The sequence below is a fragment of the Engraulis encrasicolus genome, chromosome 5 (genome assembly GCF_034702125.1).
Source record: "Engraulis encrasicolus isolate BLACKSEA-1 chromosome 5, IST_EnEncr_1.0, whole genome shotgun sequence".
NCBI classification, from domain to species: Eukaryota; Metazoa; Chordata; class Actinopteri; order Clupeiformes; family Engraulidae; genus Engraulis; species Engraulis encrasicolus.
This window is the reverse complement of record NC_085861.1, coordinates 8,666,203-8,688,491: the sequence shown is the minus strand read 5'-3', so window position 1 is coordinate 8,688,491 and position 22,289 is coordinate 8,666,203. Positions and strand designations below refer to the sequence as shown.

The 22,289-nt window shown below is 42.6% G+C and overlaps 1 protein-coding gene and 2 long non-coding RNA genes across 3 annotated transcripts in view; 1 reads left to right on the top strand and 2 right to left on the bottom strand.

Moving 5' to 3' along the window:
- LOC134448289 (uncharacterized) overlaps window positions 1–14,016 on the bottom strand; it is an 18,932-nt gene extending 4,916 nt beyond the window's left edge. Inside the window, exons 1-2 of the long non-coding RNA XR_010034718.1 lie at window positions 13,941–14,016; window positions 6,664–6,748 (exon numbers count right to left, since the gene is read on the bottom strand). This is a non-coding gene — a long non-coding RNA (uncharacterized LOC134448289). The remainder of the gene's footprint in view (window positions 1–6,663; window positions 6,749–13,940) is intronic.
- On the top strand, window positions 7,854–11,581 carry LOC134448288 (uncharacterized). Its single transcript, XR_010034717.1, has 4 exons — window positions 7,854–9,510; window positions 9,733–9,825; window positions 10,146–10,314; window positions 10,548–11,581. It is a non-coding gene; the product is annotated as an uncharacterized LOC134448288 (long non-coding RNA).
- A 3,114-nt stretch (window positions 14,017–17,130) lies between the features above and the next one.
- Window positions 17,131–21,184, bottom strand: LOC134448287 (zinc finger BED domain-containing protein 5-like). Its single transcript, XM_063197976.1, has 9 exons — window positions 20,926–21,184; window positions 20,543–20,795; window positions 20,112–20,437; window positions 19,901–19,985; window positions 19,382–19,516; window positions 18,565–18,722; window positions 18,357–18,465; window positions 18,016–18,259; window positions 17,131–17,692 (listed from the first exon to the last, which is right to left on the bottom strand). The coding sequence occupies exons 1-9, from the start codon at window positions 21,139–21,141 to the stop codon at window positions 17,215–17,217; spliced, it is 2,004 nt and encodes a 667-aa protein (XP_063054046.1). The 5' UTR covers window positions 21,142–21,184; the 3' UTR covers window positions 17,131–17,214.
- Between the last annotated feature and the right edge of the window lie 1,105 nt (window positions 21,185–22,289).

Here is a 22,289-nt window from a genome sequence, read left to right as displayed (position 1 = left end):
CCACCTTTACATTGACTCCAATGAAGCACTCAAGCAATCGATCATAAAATGGCATTAAACTTTCGTTTGCAGAGACATGAAACTCACCGAGTGGTCAGAGGTGGGCAGCGATACGTTGGCTCGAAAATCACCGCGAAATACGCTTCCAGAGAAGATATATTCATTATTGTCCGTCTTCATTGATTGTATTGGTTTGACTTGTATTACTCCGCGCGACCGGAAATGGGGGTGCGTTTGTTTACGTTACTATCTATGGTTTGTATGCAAGCTGTAGTTTTTGCAGCCAGTCCCGCTCAAAGATAGCCGTTGTACCTCGCTCCTTGATGTCTACATAAACAACACACTATCGCTACCTACTGGCTGGATGTCTACTGCTATTCAACGGCGTCTGGGGAAAAATAGGTCCGCCAAATGCTAAGCAACAGTTAGAAGGCATATTTCGCTGCAATTTTCGGGTCAATTTATCGCTGTCTACCACTGACCACATGGTGAGTTCCATGTATTCTCAAACAAAAGTTTAATGCCATTTTATAATCGATTGCTTGAGTGCTCTATTGGAGTCAATGTAAAGGTGGGGGGGCTGCAGTCTTGGATACCCAAATGCTCCGTTCAGCACCAAATGTCAAAATTGTGATGAGAACATCTCTACTTCACCCCAGAAGTCACACAAACAGGGCTTAATGTCTAAAATAGCGAACTACCACTTTAAAATCAAATAATACCTTTTATGAACATAGTTAGCAACACACTTCAACACGTATCCTTGTATAGTGTGTTGATGGACATTTTCACATGATTAAGCCATTTTTGACAGAGGTGAGCCTCATTCTCCGTTAATTTTCATTTCTCTGATCTACCTAAAGATAATGGCCGCTACAGATTGCCGTAAAAAGGGGACCGGGTCACCTCTAGTGTTATTTTCTACCTCTATGGGCCAGACTTTGCTCAGCGTGTGGGGGGCCCAGATCCTCTCCGTGCAAGAGGGCAGGTCGTACCGGTTGGAGGCGTTGGCTACCAGGAAGTATGGGGACGACACAGTGCTGACCACCACTCCTTCCACCGCTGTTTCGGCCGTCGCGGATGTCGGGCAGCCGCCGTCCGTCACGCCAGTCCCCGCCGGCGTTCGGAATACAGTCCGCGGGCAGGTGACCGGAGTCCAGATCTTAGCGAAGCCGCGGTGCCGCAGGTGTCGAGCCAACCAAGAGAACGTCGCCAAGAGGAGCACCACACACCGCTGCGAGAGATGCGGCATTCTGCAGCTGACAAACTCGTTCTCCTTCACTTACTCCGGCGTCCTGATTGTGCAAGGCGACGGCCCTGAATTCTCCGGCACCATCACCCACTCATCTGTCTTCAACTACGTCAGGGACCATTTTTTGTCTGCCTCGGCTCACGACGGGTCGGTCCTGGAGGAGCATGTGATTGGCCGCGGAGAGGTTGAATTGACCACGAACGGCGAAGGCTTGATTTTGTCCATCGCGGCTTTGCGGCTGCCAGAGTCCGTTGCGGAAGGCGAGGAAGAGGGCGCCGGGCTGGACGAATTGTTTGCTGAAGACGATGACGTGAATGCTTGAAGCGGACATTGGGGATTTCTACTGATTTGCTTTTGCCGTGCGGCGGTGTTGATGTGTTGTGAAAAGCTGTTGAAAGTTGTTACATGTTCAGGCACTTTGTTTTTTGTGTCTTTTTGTCCCTCTCGATGCTCTTCTGGAACCCGCTGTGTGTTTGCGATGTTCTTACTGGTCAATAAACAGCCGTTGATTTTTGAAAACCTTTGTTTCGTATTTTGATTGACAGGTGCCTCGCTGGCCTTCTTTGACATGGGTGAACTTTTCAACTTTTAAACACGAACTGGTGCCATCCAATACAAAAGCCTAGAAGTTTATTAATTTAATTAACTTCATAATTTCCTTGACATAGCCTAAAGGCAAAGTTATACTTTGAACATTAACTGTGGCCAGCATGGCGTTCTCAAAGGAAAACTTGTTTTTTTCTTGCAAATAAATAATGTCCTTTACGCCTTAGTAGTAGTAGTAGTAAAGTAGATTAACTTTATTAATCCCCAGGGGGAAATTCGGGTATCCAGTAGCTTACATAAATACACAAATAAACAAATGTCCACATGGACATTTCAAGACACAAATAACACATCTCATTGTAGGTAATTGACCCCACCCCCCAACACCAGGACAAGATTGCAGACAATTAGCCAGAGAGGCTTTGTGGAAAGGCATTTTGGATTCATACTCTAAATTCAGTGGAGCCTCAGGGCATAAATGAGGAACACAATATGTCTTGCTCTCTGTTACAAATTGTTCCAGCATCGCGGCTGTGGTCTTCTAATAATTGTAGCTGTGGTTTTATTGACAATGTTCTTTGTGTATTGTTTTTTTTTTTCACTTTTTTTATTTTGTTTTGGGAAGTTGGCAAGCTGTCTAATTGTCTACAATCTTGTCCTGGTGTTGGGGGTTGGGGTCAATTACCTGCAATGAGATCAGACCAATTTAGCCAAACCAAGTAGGATCACCGGTGAATGTCAAGTCTTGAAATGTGTGTCTCTCTCTTGCTATCATTTGACTCTGAAGAAGGTGGAGCAACACAGAAACGTTGGTCGCGTGTGTGCACAAAATAAAGTCTTGACAACTAAGCTGCAGTGTGCTCCAGCTTCTCCTTTCCAGTGATGTCTGTCCCACTGTGATGCACCTGCAAGCAGGGTTGCCAGATGAGGCTGATGATTTCCAGCCCAAAAAAATGCTCAAAACCAGCCTAGAAGCTCAAAATCCCGCCCAATTCTATTGATTTCTATGGCTAAAATTGGGCGGGTTTTTCTGCTAAATGCCATTTTTACCCGCACACAACCATCCTAAGCAGCCCAATTGGGCGGGAAACAGCCCAATCTGGCAACACTGCCTACAAGCTGAGGGAGGGATGATGCCAGGGGCTGTTCACTCACGGAACTTGCTACTAGCCACAACTGGCTAACCCTAACCACGGGACAGTGCAAAATGAATGGGTGTCAATGGAGTTTTTTACCATTATAATTTTTGTGATTTTTTATAATTTTTTGTCCTGAAATATTAATATTAAGTTCGAAGCTAGAAATAATAAGACCCCATTTGAGTAGCGTTTCGATTATTTTGTGCCACTAGATTATTACATACTGGGTCACAAAGCTCAATTTTTATGGGGCCAAACCCATAAACATTAGCACGATGCTATAGCGAGTACAGGTTGAAATCTTCTAAGGCCACACCAATTTAATTTGTTGGTTCTCGGATTCGCCTCTTGTATTTTGTATCAAAATGGAAAAAAAAAAAAATCAGTTTCAATACCCCAAAAAATGAAATCGCAAAAAAAACCCGAAGACTGCATGTTTTCATGAACGGGGAGGTGTCTCTTTAGTAGTTGGAGGTCATGTGACGTAGAGAACCAATAAAACCACTCCTTTCAACATGCCGATTACAACTAGCGAATCAGGAAACGTGTTACATTCAAACATTTACAGACAAACATGCAATGGCAAGTTGAAGCCCCTGTGGGTTAGCAGTAGCAGCGGTGAAATACAGTATTGCTCTTAGTGGAATTAGTGGAGTGGGATAGCAGTTTTAAAAAAGAAAAACAACAACTAGGGTAGACTGAGTACAGGGTACAGTTGAGACAAACCAAATATCTCTGGGTAACAACGCAACTCTGATCTAATTTTTGCTGTGGACATGGGCATCGATATCCTCTTAAATCTTGGAAAATTTGAAACCAGCCCATAACACAGATCCAAAGATATTGGGAAAATGCTGTTTTCGACAGGTCAGATTTACCTCACCAGGGTCCTTCAACAATGAATATCTAATGACCAGTAGTTATCCTCTTGATATAAGTTACATGATTGCAAGCCATGATATGTGCTCTAAAAGCAGACATATTTCCTGACATCATAACAGTTAAAACCATTTTAAAATCTTTATCAATGTGTGATCTGGCCAGAAGGGGACAGTTTAGACGCTAGCCTGTAATGCTAATTTCACTATGTAAAACCAATGTAAAGATGCTAACGGGTACAGTTGAGTACAGTATTTTGCTATCAGCCATGCTATTAGCTCCCATGGCTATTACCTCCCATTGATTAGAATGGTGTCTCAACTGTACTCTACTATGTCTCAACTGTACCCCACCGTTTTTTAGCTAGGGTACAGTTTGGACAAAAGTGCACCTTTTTTGTTTGATTAATTACATAAACATTAAACATCCCAGAGATATAATTCCTTGATTATATATTTGCCAACATCCTGAAAATATGTTCTGTCCAAAACAACTTTCTTTTTAGGACCTTTTAATAGTCTAATTTCTGCGTGGAAGGGGACAAAAATAAAAGTGTACCTAACTGTACTCAGTCTACCCTATTCAACTGGTGAATCATCTCAGTTTATTCAAACCAGATTAATATAATAATGCCTTAATTCCCTTCTACACTGTCCTTCTCCATGTCCAGGTGTTTGCCTGTCTTGCACCTTCCTTTGGAGGTCCATGTGAGGCTGATATACAGGTGGTATAACCACACGACTATTTTTTTTTCTTTTTTTTTCGCCCTCTCGCTTCAACTTTTTCCTGAAAAAATCCGAGAACCAACAAATTAAATTGGTGTGGCCTAACCTGCTGTAAAATTACACACCTGAACGATTTGTCAATACAGCCTATTGTTAAACAACAGTCATAGTGCTTACCAGGAATGTTTTGTTGATAATATTTGTGACTGGAAATGGCAGTAGCAATGTATTTAGCATGGGTTCCCCTTTCCATTCCATACATTTTCCCACATGATGGACTGGCCTACGCTCGTTACTGCAGTATGCATGCAAAGCTAACTGGCTACAATGGGAACCAATGAGACTGAGCCTTCTCCCTGTGTTCTAATTTCTCTGATGATGCATTGAGTCCCAAATAACTGGGTGTGGCCTGTGGAACTTGAGCATTGCAGTGCATTATGGGGATTGTTTTCACAAATCCACAAGCACTAAAAAGTCATTTTCTGCCTTTTCTTGGCCAAGAAGGCACCAAATTAGAAATGTATGTTACTATTCTACTATACATATGACCCACTTTCAGTAACATATTCATGTCTCCACCGGTGGAATGCCCCTTTAATATACACGGCGAGGCCGAATTTTGCAATATAAGCGGTCTTGTCCGAACCGCACCCGAAAGTCGAGGCAATGTTTGAATCCGGGAACATGCATTGAAATAATCCCGAGATGCCCTCGTTTGAGTTATATGATTGGTTTTGTGCCACGGTGTGTAATGTCCACAACACTTCAGCCTTCATCGTAGGGGTAGACCCCAGTGAAGTGCGCAGATCAACTCTAGTTCCAGTAGAGCTAGGGACTGCGCTGGAAACTGTTTGGGCAGCATTAGCATTAGCCACGCTAGGTACCGGTAGTGATGCCGCTTGTGCTTGAGAGCTAAAAACACTTATGACCGACGGCGTTCGGTCTTTGTCTTTAACATATTGCAAGTGTTTCGCTGATCGAGCGTGAGATTCCAAGGCTTTCACGCCCATAGTGCCAAGTTTGAATGCCTTTTTACATACACAGCAGAATGCCTCGTAGGTATTTCCAGCCACTGGTTTCACCCAGTGGCGGAATGAAATGTTATCCATCCAAGCACTGTTAAATTTACATTTACCCATGTTCGGCGGGCGTCGAGATAAAATTCGTTCTGCTTAGATATAGCCGAAAATGAGACTTTCCTTGCCGTTACAGCTCCATCCAAATAATTATTACCACAGTCCTCTGTTATTACCGCGAAATGAATAAGTACCTCAGAGATCTCTTCAGCGTGCGCATGCGATACAACTCTAGATATTAACGCCCACCGCCCAATGATCAAGTCAGTGGTGCCGCCGCTTCCAAAATACCAAAATAATAGCGATTAAGATTTTTTTTTTTTTTTTAAAAGATGAAAAAATTAAAATGAACTACATATTTTTTGTGAGCAGATTTCAAGACCTACACATTTGATTCAAGGCTTTTTCAAGGAATTTTAAGGTATTATTTTCAAATCCAATGCTTTTAAGGCCCCGCGGGAACCCTGTCATTCCCTGTCTTTTTGTTGCCCTGTCAGAAGTTGTCTTTTAGTGAAATTATGCTGTTGCACGTTTTCGCCAATAGATGGCATCATAGGACCAGCTTATGAGTGCAGAGACCCTCTCTGGTGCAGTAGCCAGTGACTTAGGTCAGTGTTTCCCAACCTTTTTTGTCTCGTGTACCCCCTAAACTTCTTAGTTGTGCCATGAGTACCCCCTAATTCATGTTCTATATCACTTTCTCTGTCCTGATGTGACTGCTCCATACATTTGTTATAATAATAACATCTTTCCAAGTACCCCCTGCAGTGTGCTCGCGTACCCATAGTGGTACACGTACCCTTGGTTGGGAAACACTGACTTAGGTCACATGAGAAGAACGAAACGTGGAAGTGACAGGCTTTGTTATGATACAGAAGGCAGCAGTTACGCTGTCAATAAACAATGAACTCATTGAAACTCTACACACTTGAGGACCTTTTTCATTAAGTGTGCAACATAAGCATTCAAGCAATAATGCCACCAGGTCACATTTAAGATTTAACTAAGAGTATTTTGTTATGGATCTTACAATGTGATAGACTTACCATTTTTTTCTTGTTATTCTCATATGGAATATTCCCAAGAGAAGGTCCCTGTCTGTTGATCTAATTTTCACTTGTGGTGAATTGACTGTGAAAACAAGAGCAACACATTGCAGTGAAGGCTATAACTCAGGAGTAGTTTACTTATAGTAAGGGCTATGAATGTGATGCAATCAGTGTTGCCAATTTAGCGACTTTTGGCCACCTCTGGCGACAAAAAAAATCATCTAGCGACTTTTCAGGCTCAATCTGGCCGAATCTAGCGACTATTTCGCTTGTCTTGTGAGAGGCAAATCAGTGTCCCTCCCCACATAATGCATTTCCAGTGGCGGGTAGAGACAGACGTGACACATATGCACCACGGTGTGGCAGCTTTTGTGATACGCACAGGAATTCTCATGCACGTACATCTGCTTGTATGAGACTACGGCAAGCGATATGGGACAAAGATATGGCAGGAACCGAATATCAACATAAACCGAGATTACACACTCTTCGATATGTTCACCAAATGTTTTGGGACTGTCATTTATGTTATGCCTACACTTTGGAATTAGATCAGAGTCTTGTTGTCACACAGGTATATTTGATTTACCTAAACTGTACCCTGTACTTAACTTTACTCGGTCTACCCTACAAGCATATGACAAATTTAAATGAGCACTAGCAGGCTGGCCGCACCGACCGCAGTGAATCTCGGGCACATGGTGACAAAAAACTCATTTAGCACCTTTAGCGACTTTTTGGTGCATGTGGCGACTTTTTAAAACGTGCATTTTCAGTGACAAATGAATTGTTTTTCCACATACCGTAAATCCTCTATTATTGGCCGGGGCCTGTATTTACTCAAGTGCATCTTGGACCAGGCCATAATTGGAAGGAGGCCAGAATTAGAGACAGGCCAATATTCCTATTTAAGCAAAACAGACTACCAGTGGAATGAATAAAACCATGTGTCTACCGTATTTTGAACCAATAAAATACTTGGTTCATTTATTGAAAAAGTAGGCTACAGTTACCATACCAGTTACGGTATGGTGCGAATGACTAGGAGACCATCGTCGGTCCATTTTTTTTTACTCACGACACGAGGCGTGTCCCTTCCTCCCAATATGGTCCAGCTGCGTCTTGTCCAGCTAATACCGCTACGCCCATTCCCCCTTACTAGACCGCCCTCACAGTAACGCCCCTTTGGCTGTTGAAGTTTCTGAAGTCAGACATGCTACCGAATGACAACACAAGCGCCGCGCGGGACTTTTTAAAACAACGACTCACTGGATGGATTTCGCTGCAGCGATCACTCAACTGTCGGTAAGATTTCAGTATAAATGCATGAATATACATAACGGTTACTTTACTAGTTGACTTTCAGTCGGAGGGCGAACATTTAACCACCTCGGCCTACGACCCCCACCAACTAGCGGTTTTGGCTAATGTTCTTTAGCTTCAAGGCAAGCTAACAGGCCGCCCTTCGTAAGTTTGTTTCAGATGTTGTGTGTGTACGCTAGTGGTCATAATGTACAGCACTAAGCTATGGGCAGACAAGGCAACTATTATTCCTGCGTAATTACCATTCTTGTGACTACTTCACTGCATATGTTAAGCAGGAAACTGCCTTTGGTTCCCAAATATGAACATCTGTTGCCCTTCATACCCGACTACAGGGTTCACTGCCTGGGAAATCTGTGCTAGTTTATTACAGTATTTCCAACCTGGTAGCTAGCTAGCCAGCCTGGTCAGAATGGACAAAGGCAGCACATCTCAGAATCTTGTTACGACAATACGAGCGAGGCAAATGTGAATGGAGTACATTGTTATGTGTAAGGTAAGACGTTAACATGACAAGGGTGAGATGACTGATACTAAGGGCTAGCCAGACTAGAATAAAAGTTAACTAGGCCTACTACGAAAAGTTAATTCATAAACGTTTTGACGGTCTTTCGAATGGTTATCGGATTGTGTGCTTGCTTGCTTAAATATCATAAAGTTCGCCACAAAGTGATCACGAAATGATCTCCGTATTAATAACAGTTTCGTGGTTTGTTACTCGTTTGAATAAACGTATAGTTTTGACATCCCTTTCAAATGACACGCAGATGTTTTGAATGTTTGTTGTACCACGAGCTATCACGAAATGATGCTGTATTTACCCTTAAGCAAATTACCGGTAAGCACTGGGCCAAAAGGTGTTTATACAGTAGTTTCTTCCTGTGCTGTGTTGTGGACGTCTGTTTCATCATTTGAGCTATCAGTTGTGTTTCTTTGAGGCAAAGATGTATAGAATAGCACTGAAAGTCGGAGGTGTCATACTTGTTAAACCTGGTGTTAAACGTAATTTCAATTCTTGACCAGTGCATGTAAAGAAATTGAAAATAAAACCGACTTGACTTGACTTGTCATTGGGTCTGATTTTAAATGTGCCATATAGTTCAATGTGGGAGCAGGTTCACACACTAAATAAGACACTAAGGTCAAGCACAAGCAGATTTTTTTTTTTTTAAACAATTCTCAGAGCAGATTATAGCAGACGTTTCAGGTTGCTGCCATCAGAGAGTAGTGACTTGACCTTAGTGTCTTTAGTGTGCTCCCACATTGAAGTCTACTTTTTGGGTCCATGCACCTACTTATTTCTAAACATCTAGAGCGCAACAATACCCCTGCCTCCTGATGTGCCATACAACCTGTATCTCTCCAAGTGTGTGTGTGTGTGTGTGAGAGAGAATGTGTGCACGCAGATATAAGAAGTTGGGGTTGATGATCCACATGATGGTGATGGACCAGGACAGCTCTGGACCTCCTGACTGGCAGCTCCATCCTCAACCTCTCTTCCTGCCCTTCACACATGTGCAGGTAAGGCCAATTTTTAAAAACTCACTGCATTGTCTGAGGCAAAAGTAGGAGAAAAAAAGTGTGCGAGTGAGTGAGAACCCGGTCATTATACATGTGACCCTTAAAGGGCGTGTGTGTGTCCTAGAACCAAGACAGTAGCAGTGTGTGTCCGTCTGCCTTTGGTTAAGGGTATCTTTAAGATACTACCTTGTTGTGGTAACATAATTTTGCTATTTCTGACAGGCAGACAGTTTTCTGAAAGATGGTTGATGTCAGTACCAACATGTTGTGATGGAGGCTTCCACCTGAGCTGAACACAGAAACTTGCACACAGTGGTGAGTAAATCACTGAATCTGTTTTGTTCTGCACTAGACCAATACAGTAATTCCTTCATGTGCTGTGTTTATTTATAGCAGAACTTGTGTATAGAGGATAATACAAAACACTGGCACAGTAGTAGTGACCCCTGTACAGGCCAGAAGCTCTGTATCTCTTCAGCCTGGTGTTCTGCATTAAAATGATGGGTGTGATTTTTATGTAGTGTATTCTATGTATACCCTCTCGTGTGTGTGTGTGTGTGTGTGTGTGTGTGTGTGTGTGTGTGTGTGTGTGTGTGTGTGTGTGTGTGTGTGTGTGTGTGCATGCATGTGTGCAGATGGAAGCAGTCGTTCCTGTTCAGCATCGATATGCCAGTAATGGGTTTGATAAGCCACAGCATGGTGATGGGCAATCAGCATCAGGACCAGGGCAGCTCACAAGGAGAACCTCCTGCCCTGCCTCGTCATCCTCAACCTCCCATCTCCCTGCTCTTCACACATGTGCAGGTGAGGCCAACCTCTAAAATGCACACTTGACTTGAGGCAAAGGGGGGAGAATAGGCCTGCGTGCGTGCCTGCCTGCGTGCGTGCCTGCGTGCCACACTTTAAGACAGTAGCAGTGTGTGGGGGGGCGTGTGCACAAGCATATGCACATGGTCATGTCTTTCTGTAGGTAGATAGGGGGTGCTTTTTTTGTCTTTATTTTCATTCATAACATTAGCATGCCTTTTTTTTGACAGGCACGGAGCCAGTTTTCAGAGGGAGGGCTGATGACACCAGCAACTTTGGTTCTGAACCTGATCAACCCAGCACCAACCACTGTGCCGCTCCTCCTCTGCCAACTGCACCACATGGCTCCACCATCTCAAAAAGGCACAGACACTACTCCACTTCCTGCGAAGGATGAGAGAAGAGCCGACCGCCCCACATCGGCACTCACCACCTTCTACAGGGGTGTCATTGAGCGCATCCTGACCAGCAGCCTCTCTGTCTGGCATGGCAGCCGTCAAGCTGAAGACTAGAAGGCAGTACAGAGAGTGTGGTGAGCTCGGCAGAAAAGCTCATAAGATCACCCCTACCAGCCATTCAGGATCTGTACACTTCACACTGTTCCAAGAGGGCAATGAACATCATAAAGACACAACTCATCCAGCATACAGACTGTTCTCCCTACTACCATCAGGGAAGCGCTAGCCCGGCATGCGGTGCCGCACAAGCACACTGGGAAACGGCTTCTTTCCACAAGCCATCAGTCTCCTCAACGTTCTGAAGAAAACCACATGAATATTCCAAGGACACTGGAGGATATTCCATGAACACTTCTTTCACCATGCCACTTACACTTTACTCATTGCACCTTATATTCAGCATCTTCACATCACCTGTATGATCTCCTCCTGCCATGTGTGTGTGTGTGTGTCCACTGTGTTTGTGTATTTATTGTCCATCAGTATGTTACTCTTCTTATTGCACACTGTTTGTGTCTCTGTGTGACTGTATTTATTGAATGTATCAGTCTGTATTTCATGTCAATGCATTATTTTTAGTTATTAGTTAAACTGCACATTGGAGACTGGTCAAACACAATTTCAAACTTTGTGTTAACCCTCCATAGATTTTTGTCAAAAAATGGAGTCTAATCTACTGTACTATTCAGGCTATCAACAGACCACACAGTTGAGTGCTGTTTTATGCACTCTGAATATGAGGAGAAGGAGGTGACCGTTCACACTTCATAGTGTAAAAGTAAACAGAAATACATTTTCACATTTCATTCCTGTCTCGTTCACTTCTTTCAGCAATGTATGTGGCCTACATGCAGGGAAGCTGACAGGGGGGACAAAGGGGTCCGTTGACCTGGGCCCAGTGAGACGAGGGGTCCAGGAATGGGTCCTCATTACATTGTATGTAGTCTATGTATTGAGTGGGGGGCCCTTTCAGATGACTTTGTCCTGGGCACAGCCAAAGCTGTCAGCGGTCCTGATTATGTACGCACAAACACTGGTTATAATGGTAGGGAACATTTTCTCTGTTTTCTGATGGCCTTTGAATTAAGACAGGCCAATCTGGAACCTCTCCTGGATAAAGAGGTAAGCTCAGTGTGGTCACTCCTAAATCATAGACAGACATGGAGTATGGTTGCCTGGTTAACACCAGACCTAATCACAAGTGAAGTGTCTTTCAGATCGAAACGATTGTGTAGAACTAAAGGCAGTAGGAGTTCCCAAGCTAGGAGTATGGTAGGCCTATGGTAATGAAGAAATCGTTTTTCTCCAATAAAACAAACAAATAGCCTATTGCTATTTCAAATACTATTTCATATATTTTTTCATTAATATCTGCTCTTTCCAAGCTGACCACATTGCCACATAAATGTGGTGAGGTGACACTCATTACTTTAAAAAGTCGGGAATGTGTTGCTGATGTTTTACATCGTTTCAAACTTTTCTAAGTAGCCTATATCATGTCTTACCAAGTGAACAACCTCGACAAAAGGGTTTTTTAAATTATTATTATTTTTCCGGGTGTGTTAATATCCTGGAAAGGATGTTTAATCATATAGCCTACACAGTGTTAACAGTGACCTCGATACACACAGCTAGGTAAGGTAATGTCAACGTCGTCGTGTTGACATTTTGGCGACCTGATACGTTGCTATGACAAATTTGTGCATAGCGACACGACTCCTAAACAGTAGGCTACAATGTCCGAGGTACGGGAAGACAAAGCAAAAGACATATTGGGATTAGAAAACGTGTGATTTATCTCACTTTCTTCCATAAATTGTTGAGAATATTATGTCAGTGGAATGTTCAGTGAAACGTTTCTCTGGAAGATCACAATTTGCACGGGATATCTTTGTAACAAACATGGAGCCTTCATCCGGAAATGTTCTTGAAAATGACATCATGCCGTATCCCTTCACGATTGGCCAATACGGCAAATGCCGGGAACGCCCATGGGCGTGCTTGCATTAAGGGTGGAACTGTTTTACTGCAGCTGGACCCTTCTCCTTCCTCCTGTTTGTCTTAATCCCATTCTCGCCTTGAGTTTATGGACACGAGATGCGGCAACAACATTGACATTGACGGTCGTATTCCAATATCTGCGGCTGTTTCACTCCCTATTTTACCCCACACTTAACAAGGCAAACTGTTTCTTGCTGCAGCCAAAAGTCGGGGAATATATTACTGTCTCCGGTCCGTAGCCTGAAGTAATCTCTATGTGTGAAGCGCACGTTACTGAAATATGAAGGTTAAGCGAAGTAGGCATATTATTGTCTAATACTGTAGCGTGCCTCCTATTTTTCCTCCACTGGCAACGCATAGTAAAAGTTTAACCGCCAAATGCATTTACGACGAGGGCTCTCACAACTTTGCAACCAAGGCAAAATCTCTTTCTGTATGGTCGCGCTCCATCTGCCTCTGGCTGTATTCTGGGCTCGTGTTGTTGCTATAGGTTACCCACGCCGGTATAGGTTACCCCAGGAAAGCTAGAGAGAAGCTGCGAAGCGGTCGCTCTCACACAGCTGATATTAACACACTGCTCACATAGTCTTTGGCGTGTGCCCCGTTTGTTTTATAGTAGCAAATGAGTCCTTTTTCGGAGTGAGGAACTATGTCTAATGTTAACCAGCTTAATGATTACAGTTGTGGATTTTGAGAACAACGTGAGATATCCGGTAAACGGAAAACAAATCATTGATTCTATTTTTAGACCCGGCCTCTACAAGAGACCGGCCCCAATTTACCTCCGCCGACCGCGAGACCGGCCAATATTAGAATCCCGGCCAGTAATGGAATACAGGCCACAATTAGAGGATTTACGGTAATTCTGACTCTGCGCCGCCGTCAGAAAGCATTTCCCACGGTAAGCGGGGCTGCAGATCAGCTCTGATCTCCAAAAAGTAGCTAGCACCGCCCATTTGTACTGTGGACGAAGGCATGTGGGCACGTTTTCTGTAGATCAGCGCGCCGTGCGTGACATTGTGACGTCATGACGTCATCTAGCGACTTTTCAGCAAGCCCATAGCGACTTTGGCTGATTTTCTTTTGGCAACACTGGATGCAATATTATTTTATCTCATTTCACGTGGTGTGTGTTTCAACAAAGATTATCATTGTGTTACATACCGTATTTGTCCTCATGGGCTAGACAAGAATCAACAGCCCCACTCCAGCAGGAAACTTGATAACGGTAGCAGTAGGCCTACATTTATATTAAAATAGAAAACGCTGTTAGACCACACGACCTACATTCAATGTGACATCGCAAACTATAACTTATAAAACCAAACAAAAACTCACCTGGTTGCTGGGTACGTTTGACACGATAGTTAACTTGCTAACGGTAAGGAAAAGGGCACTTGTGAAGTCTGATATCGATTAGAAACGCGTTGAGGAGGTCCTTCGAGACAGCATGACAAGTAAAGATTTATTTCAGCAACCTAATTAAATGTTTTATCAAGACTGACTTGTAATGCCGAAACATTTCAACAGAAATAATGGTAATGCCGTCTAACTAAAAACGATTGAGGTGGCTACTGCTGCGACGTCCAGTAAAGTAAACAGAAAATGTTAGTTCCCTTGACAACTGAAATTTAAGACCGAACTCGCTTGATTTTGGGGTCTTAAAATGATCTGCAAAGCGTCGCGTTGCCGATGGTCGGGGTTAGGTTGGCAAACCATCGGCAAACTGTGTTTGGGACATTCGTCAGTTGATGGTCGGTGTTAAGTTGGCAAAGCATCGGGAGGAAACATCAGGAAATTGCTCGGCAAAACGTCGCGTTGCCGATGGTTGGGGCAAAGATTCTCTATTCTAATAGTATTCTAATAGGATAGCCAGCAGGTGACGTCAACACTAGGATGGAATATTTCACCAACCAAGTACTTCTGGTCTCCTAAAAAGGCGTGGCCAAACTGTCAATCATCGAACACCAGCGCAGAATCAACCAATCACATTTCCTAAATTCATTTGCACCGCTGGCGTTGAGAGTACTCCGGTCAGAGAAACAGCCAGTGTTGCCCATTTAGCGACTTTTGGCCACCTCTGGCGACAAAAAAAAACATCTAGCGACTTTTCAGGCTCAATCTGGCCAAATCTAGCGACTATTTCGCTTGTCTTGTGAGAGGCAAATCAGTCTCCCTCCCCACGACATCAGACAATGCATTTTCAGTGGCGGGTAGAGACAGACGTGACACATGATGCACTACAATGTGGCAGCGTTTGTGATACGCACAGGAATTCTCATGCACATCTGCTTGTATGAGGCTACGACAAGCGATATGGGACAAAGATATGGCAGGAACAGAATGTCAACATAAACCGAGATTACGCAATCTTCGATATGGTCACCAAATGTTTTGGGACTGTCATTTATGTTATGCCTACACTTTGAATTAGATCAGAGTCTTGTTACACAGGTAGGCTATATTTGATTTACCTCAACTGTACCCTGCACTTAACTTTAGTCGGTCTACCCTACAAGCAGATAGCATGAGAATCCGGTGTGTATCACAAAAGCTACCACTACGGCTCCTTTGGATATGCATACCGGTATGACAAATTTAAATGAGCACTAGCAGGCTGGCCGCACCGACTGCAGTGATACCCGGGCACTGGCGACAAAAAAACACATCTAGCGCCTTTAGCGACTTTTTAAAATGTGCATTTTCAGTGACAAATTCATCGTTTTCCACATAATTCTGACTCGTTTCCAGAAGCGTTTCCCACGATTAAGCAGGGCTGCAGATTAGCTCTGATCTCCAAAAAGTAGCTAGCACCGCCCATTTGTACTGTGGATGAAGGCATGTGGGCACGTTTTCTGTAGATGCGTGACATTGTGACGTCATACGTAACGTCATCTAGCGACTTTTCAGCAAGCCCATAGCGACTTTGACTGATTTTCTTTTGGCAACACTGGAAACAGCCAGGTAACGTTTAACAGCAGCATCACGCACAATTTTACAAAACCAGCCGCCTTGGGCAACTTAATATGATAACTTTCTGTTGCCGTGGTCTCTGCACTAAATCAAAATGCTTTTGATATTTTAGATGGCATAGACAAGTTCAAGTAGCTTTTTATTTGTCCTAGTTGGGCAATTGTTTTGCAGCAGTAGTAGCACACAAACACATACATGTCGCACATACACCTGAAAAATACGGCCACTGCGAACAAAATCAAGTGCCTGCAGACAGAGCCACCTGATTCATGCAAGAAGATTGCACGGCATGACACGACGGCAGAATGATTAAAACTTGTGTGGCTGGCTTAGGGTTGTTGTTTTTTTTTTTTAAATGTCCAACCAAATTATTTAAATTCACTATGAAAGACATGTTTCTTGAGTTTAGACATGACCTTGTGTATAATTTTAAATTTAATTTAGGCCTAATCAAGTTCATGCAATAGTGGTCATGACTTCGTATGAAATATGGCCTATTGTGCTACACAACTACACAGAAGGTTTTTTTGTGTTCATATCGTGCTTAGAAAGGAGAGGATCTTAACGGGACCACACTGAAGTCTGCACTGGAGACAGAGCCCACATGTAGGCTGATGCAGAATCATGACGTGCTTCAGATAGCCTAAACAGACAAGTAGGCTATTTAAAGTCTGGCATGGTGTAATGTAACCATATTCACCTACAATCCTCAGCTGACATTATTCCCGTCTATGGCATGTTGTTCTAGACACATTTGTGCGTTCATATCGAGCCTTGCTGGATAGTCGGGGTTGCCAACTTTTCCAAAAACCTTGGAGTGAGATTTCAGCAGATCGGCAAATATTTTTGGGCGGGGGGTCTGGGGGTCCTCCCTCAGAAAATTTTGTATTTCTTAGATGCAATTTCATGCATTTTAATCAATTATGCGCCCGGCTTGATGCTGTGCCATACACCGGATAAGGCACTGAAAAGATGGACTGTCTGCCCTAAAGACGGCCACCCTAGGTTCACGACACACATCTCAGAAGTTGTTCCACAGTACAGATAAATATATATCTGTGTAGATATGATGTAGACACATGTATACATTTTATGAATATGCAATAGTGTAGAGTGTTCCTCTAGAATTTTGTGCATTTCTTAAATGCAATTTCTTCCATTCTAGTCGATTTTAGGGTGACTAGTTAGACATGTAAAATCCTAAATCCACATCTCATTCATAACCTACATACTCAGCTGCCCTTCAAAAGACAATGTTGTTTAACAGAGAGAAACTAGTCTAGGCTGGTTCAACAAATTTCAAGGCAAAGGTGAGATGGTATATGAAGATTTTTTTATTTTTTTTTCCATGCCAGTCATAGATCAATTCATATATTCAATTAATAACTTAATATATACAATATAATATATTACACAGATAGACAGACAGACACACACCACCCAGAAGATATCAGTGTGTGCATATTTAATCATCACATCGTAAAGAACCGTTATAGCGGGTTGTAGCAGACTTTGAGTCTTTCACTATCTGAGCCGGGGGCTCATACTTGTAGCACGGCTCTAGGTCGTTCATTTTTATGCGCATAATGGAAGAGAGGGTACCATCGAGTGAAAGCCTATTTCTTGTGTCGGTCTTGTTAAGACCAACAACAGAGAAGACGCGTTCAGCGTCAGCGTTGGAATGTGGCATACAAAGGATTAGTTTGGCAACCTTTGCCAATCTTGGAAATCGGAGGGTTCCACTTATCTGGCTCTTGATGGTACTAAGATGGCCCCAGATCCTATCCATCCGATGATACTCCGAATCCTCACTCTCTCTCACAACGGCGCTTCTCCAGATTGCCTCAGGGATGTCGGTCTTCTCCAGCATCTGGTACTCCAGGTACTCATCGCTTAAACGGTCCTGTTCCCTAGGGCCCTCACATGGTAGGAGATGGTTGAACCTACATAGAACAGAATGGAATAGAATAGAACAGAACAGAGCGCCTTGATGATTATGTAAGTACAAATAGACTATACATAAACATTGTGCAAATCCCACTGGAGTGATAGACACATGACAGTAACAGATTTGAGATTAAATTGGCTAGCAGTCATAGAGATGACTTCAGCAATACTAGAGCAAATAAGAATGAACAGATTAACTGACTTGATAGGATAGTGCAAATATGACAGTTCATAGAAAACATGGCATTAACAGTACAAAGATGACAGTTTTCAGTGCTCAGACAATTCATCCTCCGATATAATAACAACAAATAAATACCTCTCAGTAAAGTACTGCACGCACTCCACAGACACATCCATCTTCTGATTGAAGTCCACGAACTTGGAGTTACGTAGTACTTCATCATTCAGGGGTAGCTTGGCCCGGGCATACTCCACGGATCGTCGGAAGAAGTTTCTTGCTCCTCCGTGAAACTTTTTGACAGCCTCAGGGGACACACAACCATCTTCAACCAGTCTGTTTAACGTGCATCTGGTTGTGAAGCCAATGCCAAGCTGTGAATCTATAGGTATCACAAAATTCAAAAGGGTCATTCCAGGAGACAGACATAGAATTCAGGAAACTGTCCCCATTAGTAAAACTTCTGCCCTCATACTGACCTGGCAGTTGGTTGTCCTCATTTAGGATGTCCACTCCGTTCACATCAACTTCTTTGAAAGACCCTGGCTTCAAGAATTTGGACATCAGTTTCCTGATGTAGAACCTGATCTTAAGTACAAAAACAAAACAAAAAAAATGATATTGCAAATGCTATGTACCATGCAATAATTGTAATCTTAACCACTTGCAACATTGCATGTAACATACTTGGTCATGAAGAAGGTAGATGCAGGGGTCTTGTCGCTGGAACAGAAGGTTAAACTGAGTAAAGATGATCAACGCCGACTGATAAAACAGCAAATGGATTTCAGTCATAGGATCCAAAAACAGCCGTTGCAGGCGGACACATCTCGCTTGTTTCTCATCTGGAAGTACCAATACAGGCAAAAGCAAAAACACCAACGGAAAAAAATCAGTTACCAGTAAAGATTAATGACATGGAATATTAATAAAAATGTATTTAGGGTACTTCAACAATTCTAATCAGACAAAATCATAGGACAGAAAACTTTTGCTTTCATGCATATCTGTTCCAAATAGTGATAAAAAGGTGTGAATCTTGTGCTTTAAAAGCTATAATCAGACTGAAAATGCTTTACAGCGTGTATTAGGGGTGGGCGATATGACGATATTATATCGTGAATCGCGATATTGAGTAAAATATCGTCTCGAATCTGCCAAAGTGGAGAAATCGTATAGATCGTCTTGCAGTGAAGATGTTTATTATCAGTATCAGAGTGACGTTTTCTCACTTGTGTTGTTGTCTTCACTTTATTCTTTACATTATTGTATTCCAATTGTACACTTAATGAGAGTATCATCAGTGTGTTAACATTTTATTGACTGCAAATTACAAATTGCAAGTATATGAAAGTTGTTTTTTGTTGTTTTTATTTTTTGGATGGAAGATCGTGATAAAAAATCGATATCGTGATTTCATGTTAAAGAATCGTGATACAACATTTTTGCCATATCGCCCACCCCTAGCGTGTATAATGAATTAATGCACTAGGTCAGTACTTACTGCAGCTTCCAAAATAGCTGCGGAGTGCAGCGTACAGACGTAGAATACGCATCACCACGCTCTCCAGACTCAGCCATCTAATGCTCACATGGAGCAGCACCTCCATGTAGGTAGCGTCACAGAACTCGCAAAACTCTAAAATGATAATTGAAATATTGATATAACGTTCCACATTTCATTTTTATCTACAGAAAGTCATTGGTTGTACTCAGGGCTCTAAATTAACACCTGCCAAATGGCCAAATGTTGGTGAAAATTCAGTTTGACTGGTAGAAAAGAAAACTTTCTAGCCACTTTTACCCATTAGTGAGTGTGTGTTTGGCTGGTAACATCTACTAGCCATTTTGGCTGGTGAAGAAAAAAGTTAATTCAGAGCCCTGGTTGTACTACATCAGGTGTCAATTTCACAACTCTATTACCCCTTACATTTGGGCTGGGAACTTAAATTATCTTTTTGGCTTCTTATTAGCAAGAATTTCTAAAATGTAGTTAAAAAGTACAGTCAGGTGGCTGAGTTACCATTAAGTTTGTTCTTTCGCTTGGTGCTGCTCCTGAACCAATGCCCTATGTCAACTGCCATCTCTTCAATGTCGAACCCAGTGATCTATTTTTAAGACAAACATTAACACAGGTCACTTTATTCAGATGTCTGTCACGTACTTGTACATATTACACTTTGGAGTACATTTTTACTTACATGTCTGTCATTTCAAGAAATTTCACCAATTACCTCTTCGTACACTGCACCAGCAGCAGATGCGTTGTTGTGGACAATATGGCACGGGCATCCCAGAATGAACATGGCTGGATTCTCCTTCAAAGCCCTAGTCTTGATTGAGTTCCTACCTCCAAGATTGACAGCGGCATTGTCCACTGACAGGGAGATGCAATTTGACCATGGAATTTCGTGCTTCTTTAACACAGAGTCAATTTTTTGGAAAATGGTCTCTGCGGTGCCACAGTGTTCCCCCTCTGTAACACCCATGTCCAGAAAGCGGTGGACCACACCATCCCCGCCAAAGGTCTTAATTGTGATGGGATTCATTTTCTCCATCCCTGAATTCACAAAAGAGTCATTAGTTAAGTCATTCATATTACATCTTCACAGCTAGTTGGAGATCACCCAGGTTATTCGCACTGGTACAAGAATTAAAATATCACCTGTATCATTGGACCCATCAGTAGAGAGGCTGAATGGCTTCTCCCTCAGGTGTGTCACCAACTCCGCTAACATGTAGGGACTCACTGCCCCGTTTATAATGGCAGCAGTCTTGGTCCTTGCTGATGCATACTTGCGGGCAATTTTTGAGTCGGGGAAACATTCCTTGAAAAGCGGGCTAAGATGGTCAGCAAAGGCTAATGGAATGTTGTGGTTCACCATTACCACCGCTACTTTAATCTCTGCCCTCCTTGTCTGCAAAATGAGAAACATTTAAGTGTTACCTTTCGTACAACACATACAGAATACATAATAAAAGAGTAATTTAGCACCTGCAGCTGAAATATGAGCCTATGTTTAGCACTTTTATGGGTTTTCCAATCACCTGCGCCTCAAGATTCAGCTCTTCCGTTCGTCGACAGAGGAAGCTATCTATCGACTTAGAACACTCTAGACTCCTTTCCTTCTTGGTATGTCCATCAGTGCGTATATGCCTTTGAATGTCTGACCTCCCCATATGGCTGCACTCCAACTCCCGCCTGCAGATGTCGCACCAGAAATGGTGCTGGGTGCTCCCAGGCTTTATAAAAGGCCACTCCATACTCCATTCCGCATTGAACTTGGTGCTGTATTTCGCTGCCCCTGTTCTGGCCCTTTTCTTTGCCCTGTCATCCTGATTAATAGTCTACATAAACAAATAGCATCCTCATTTCACATCAGTTATACACAACACAAGTAGCCAATTACTGGAGGTGAACATTGAAACATTGAGAAAGTAAAAGGCTAAGCGCAGCACCGGCACTGCCAATACACAACTCTGCAGAATATAGCCAGGTGCAACATCTTTGAAAAAAATATTTTAAATAAGTGTACCTCTGTGTTAGTCTCTCCATCTCCACCATGTCCAACTTCCATTCTGCAGCTGGCTGTTGCCTCTACCTAAGAGTGAGGATCAAGATAATATATGATGAGATAAAACTTTGTCTGTTACACATGACACAGAAAATTGTCTTTTGGTGTGGTTCTAGTCATTTTCACAGACATTAAACAAACATGACAAAACAAAACATCGTTATGAGACAAGAGAATACATTTAGAGGTGCTCCGATCACCATTTTTTGGGTCCGATCACCAAAAATCTTTATCTGCCGATTACCGATCACAAAAATGATTTCCTATTTTTTTAATAGCCTATTAATTATCCTTATTGAATACCATTTCTGCCCATAAACCAATCAATCTTAATTTGCACATGTCTATTATTAGGCTATTATTATTATTATTATCTTTCAGACTAGTGTTGGTAATACAGTCTACAGTATTAATCAATGTATAAGTTATTGCATAGAATAACTAAACTATTTAAGATTGAATTGAAACTGAAACATTACATTAAATAGTCTTCCACATACGAGAAAAAAACAACCTGTCGCTTTAAATGAGCAGCCTCGTGAGGAGAGCCCCTCCCCTCTCTGTCACCGTCCACAGTTGCAGTGCTCCACTACCGTTCTGAATCTCTCAAGTTTTAACCACATCTGTCGCCGTTTGGTGTTTCAGCGACTATCAAACTAATCGACTGACTGCCAATTACAACTTTGAAAACAATAATTGACATGTTTGTGCTGACAACGTGAAGTTGTCGCGTGCTGACCAAGGCAACTACACAGGTTATAACGTAACATGGCTCACTGGCGAGTACTCAATCGCAAATTACATTGTCACTCAGGTAAACGGCGCATGGATCGGAAA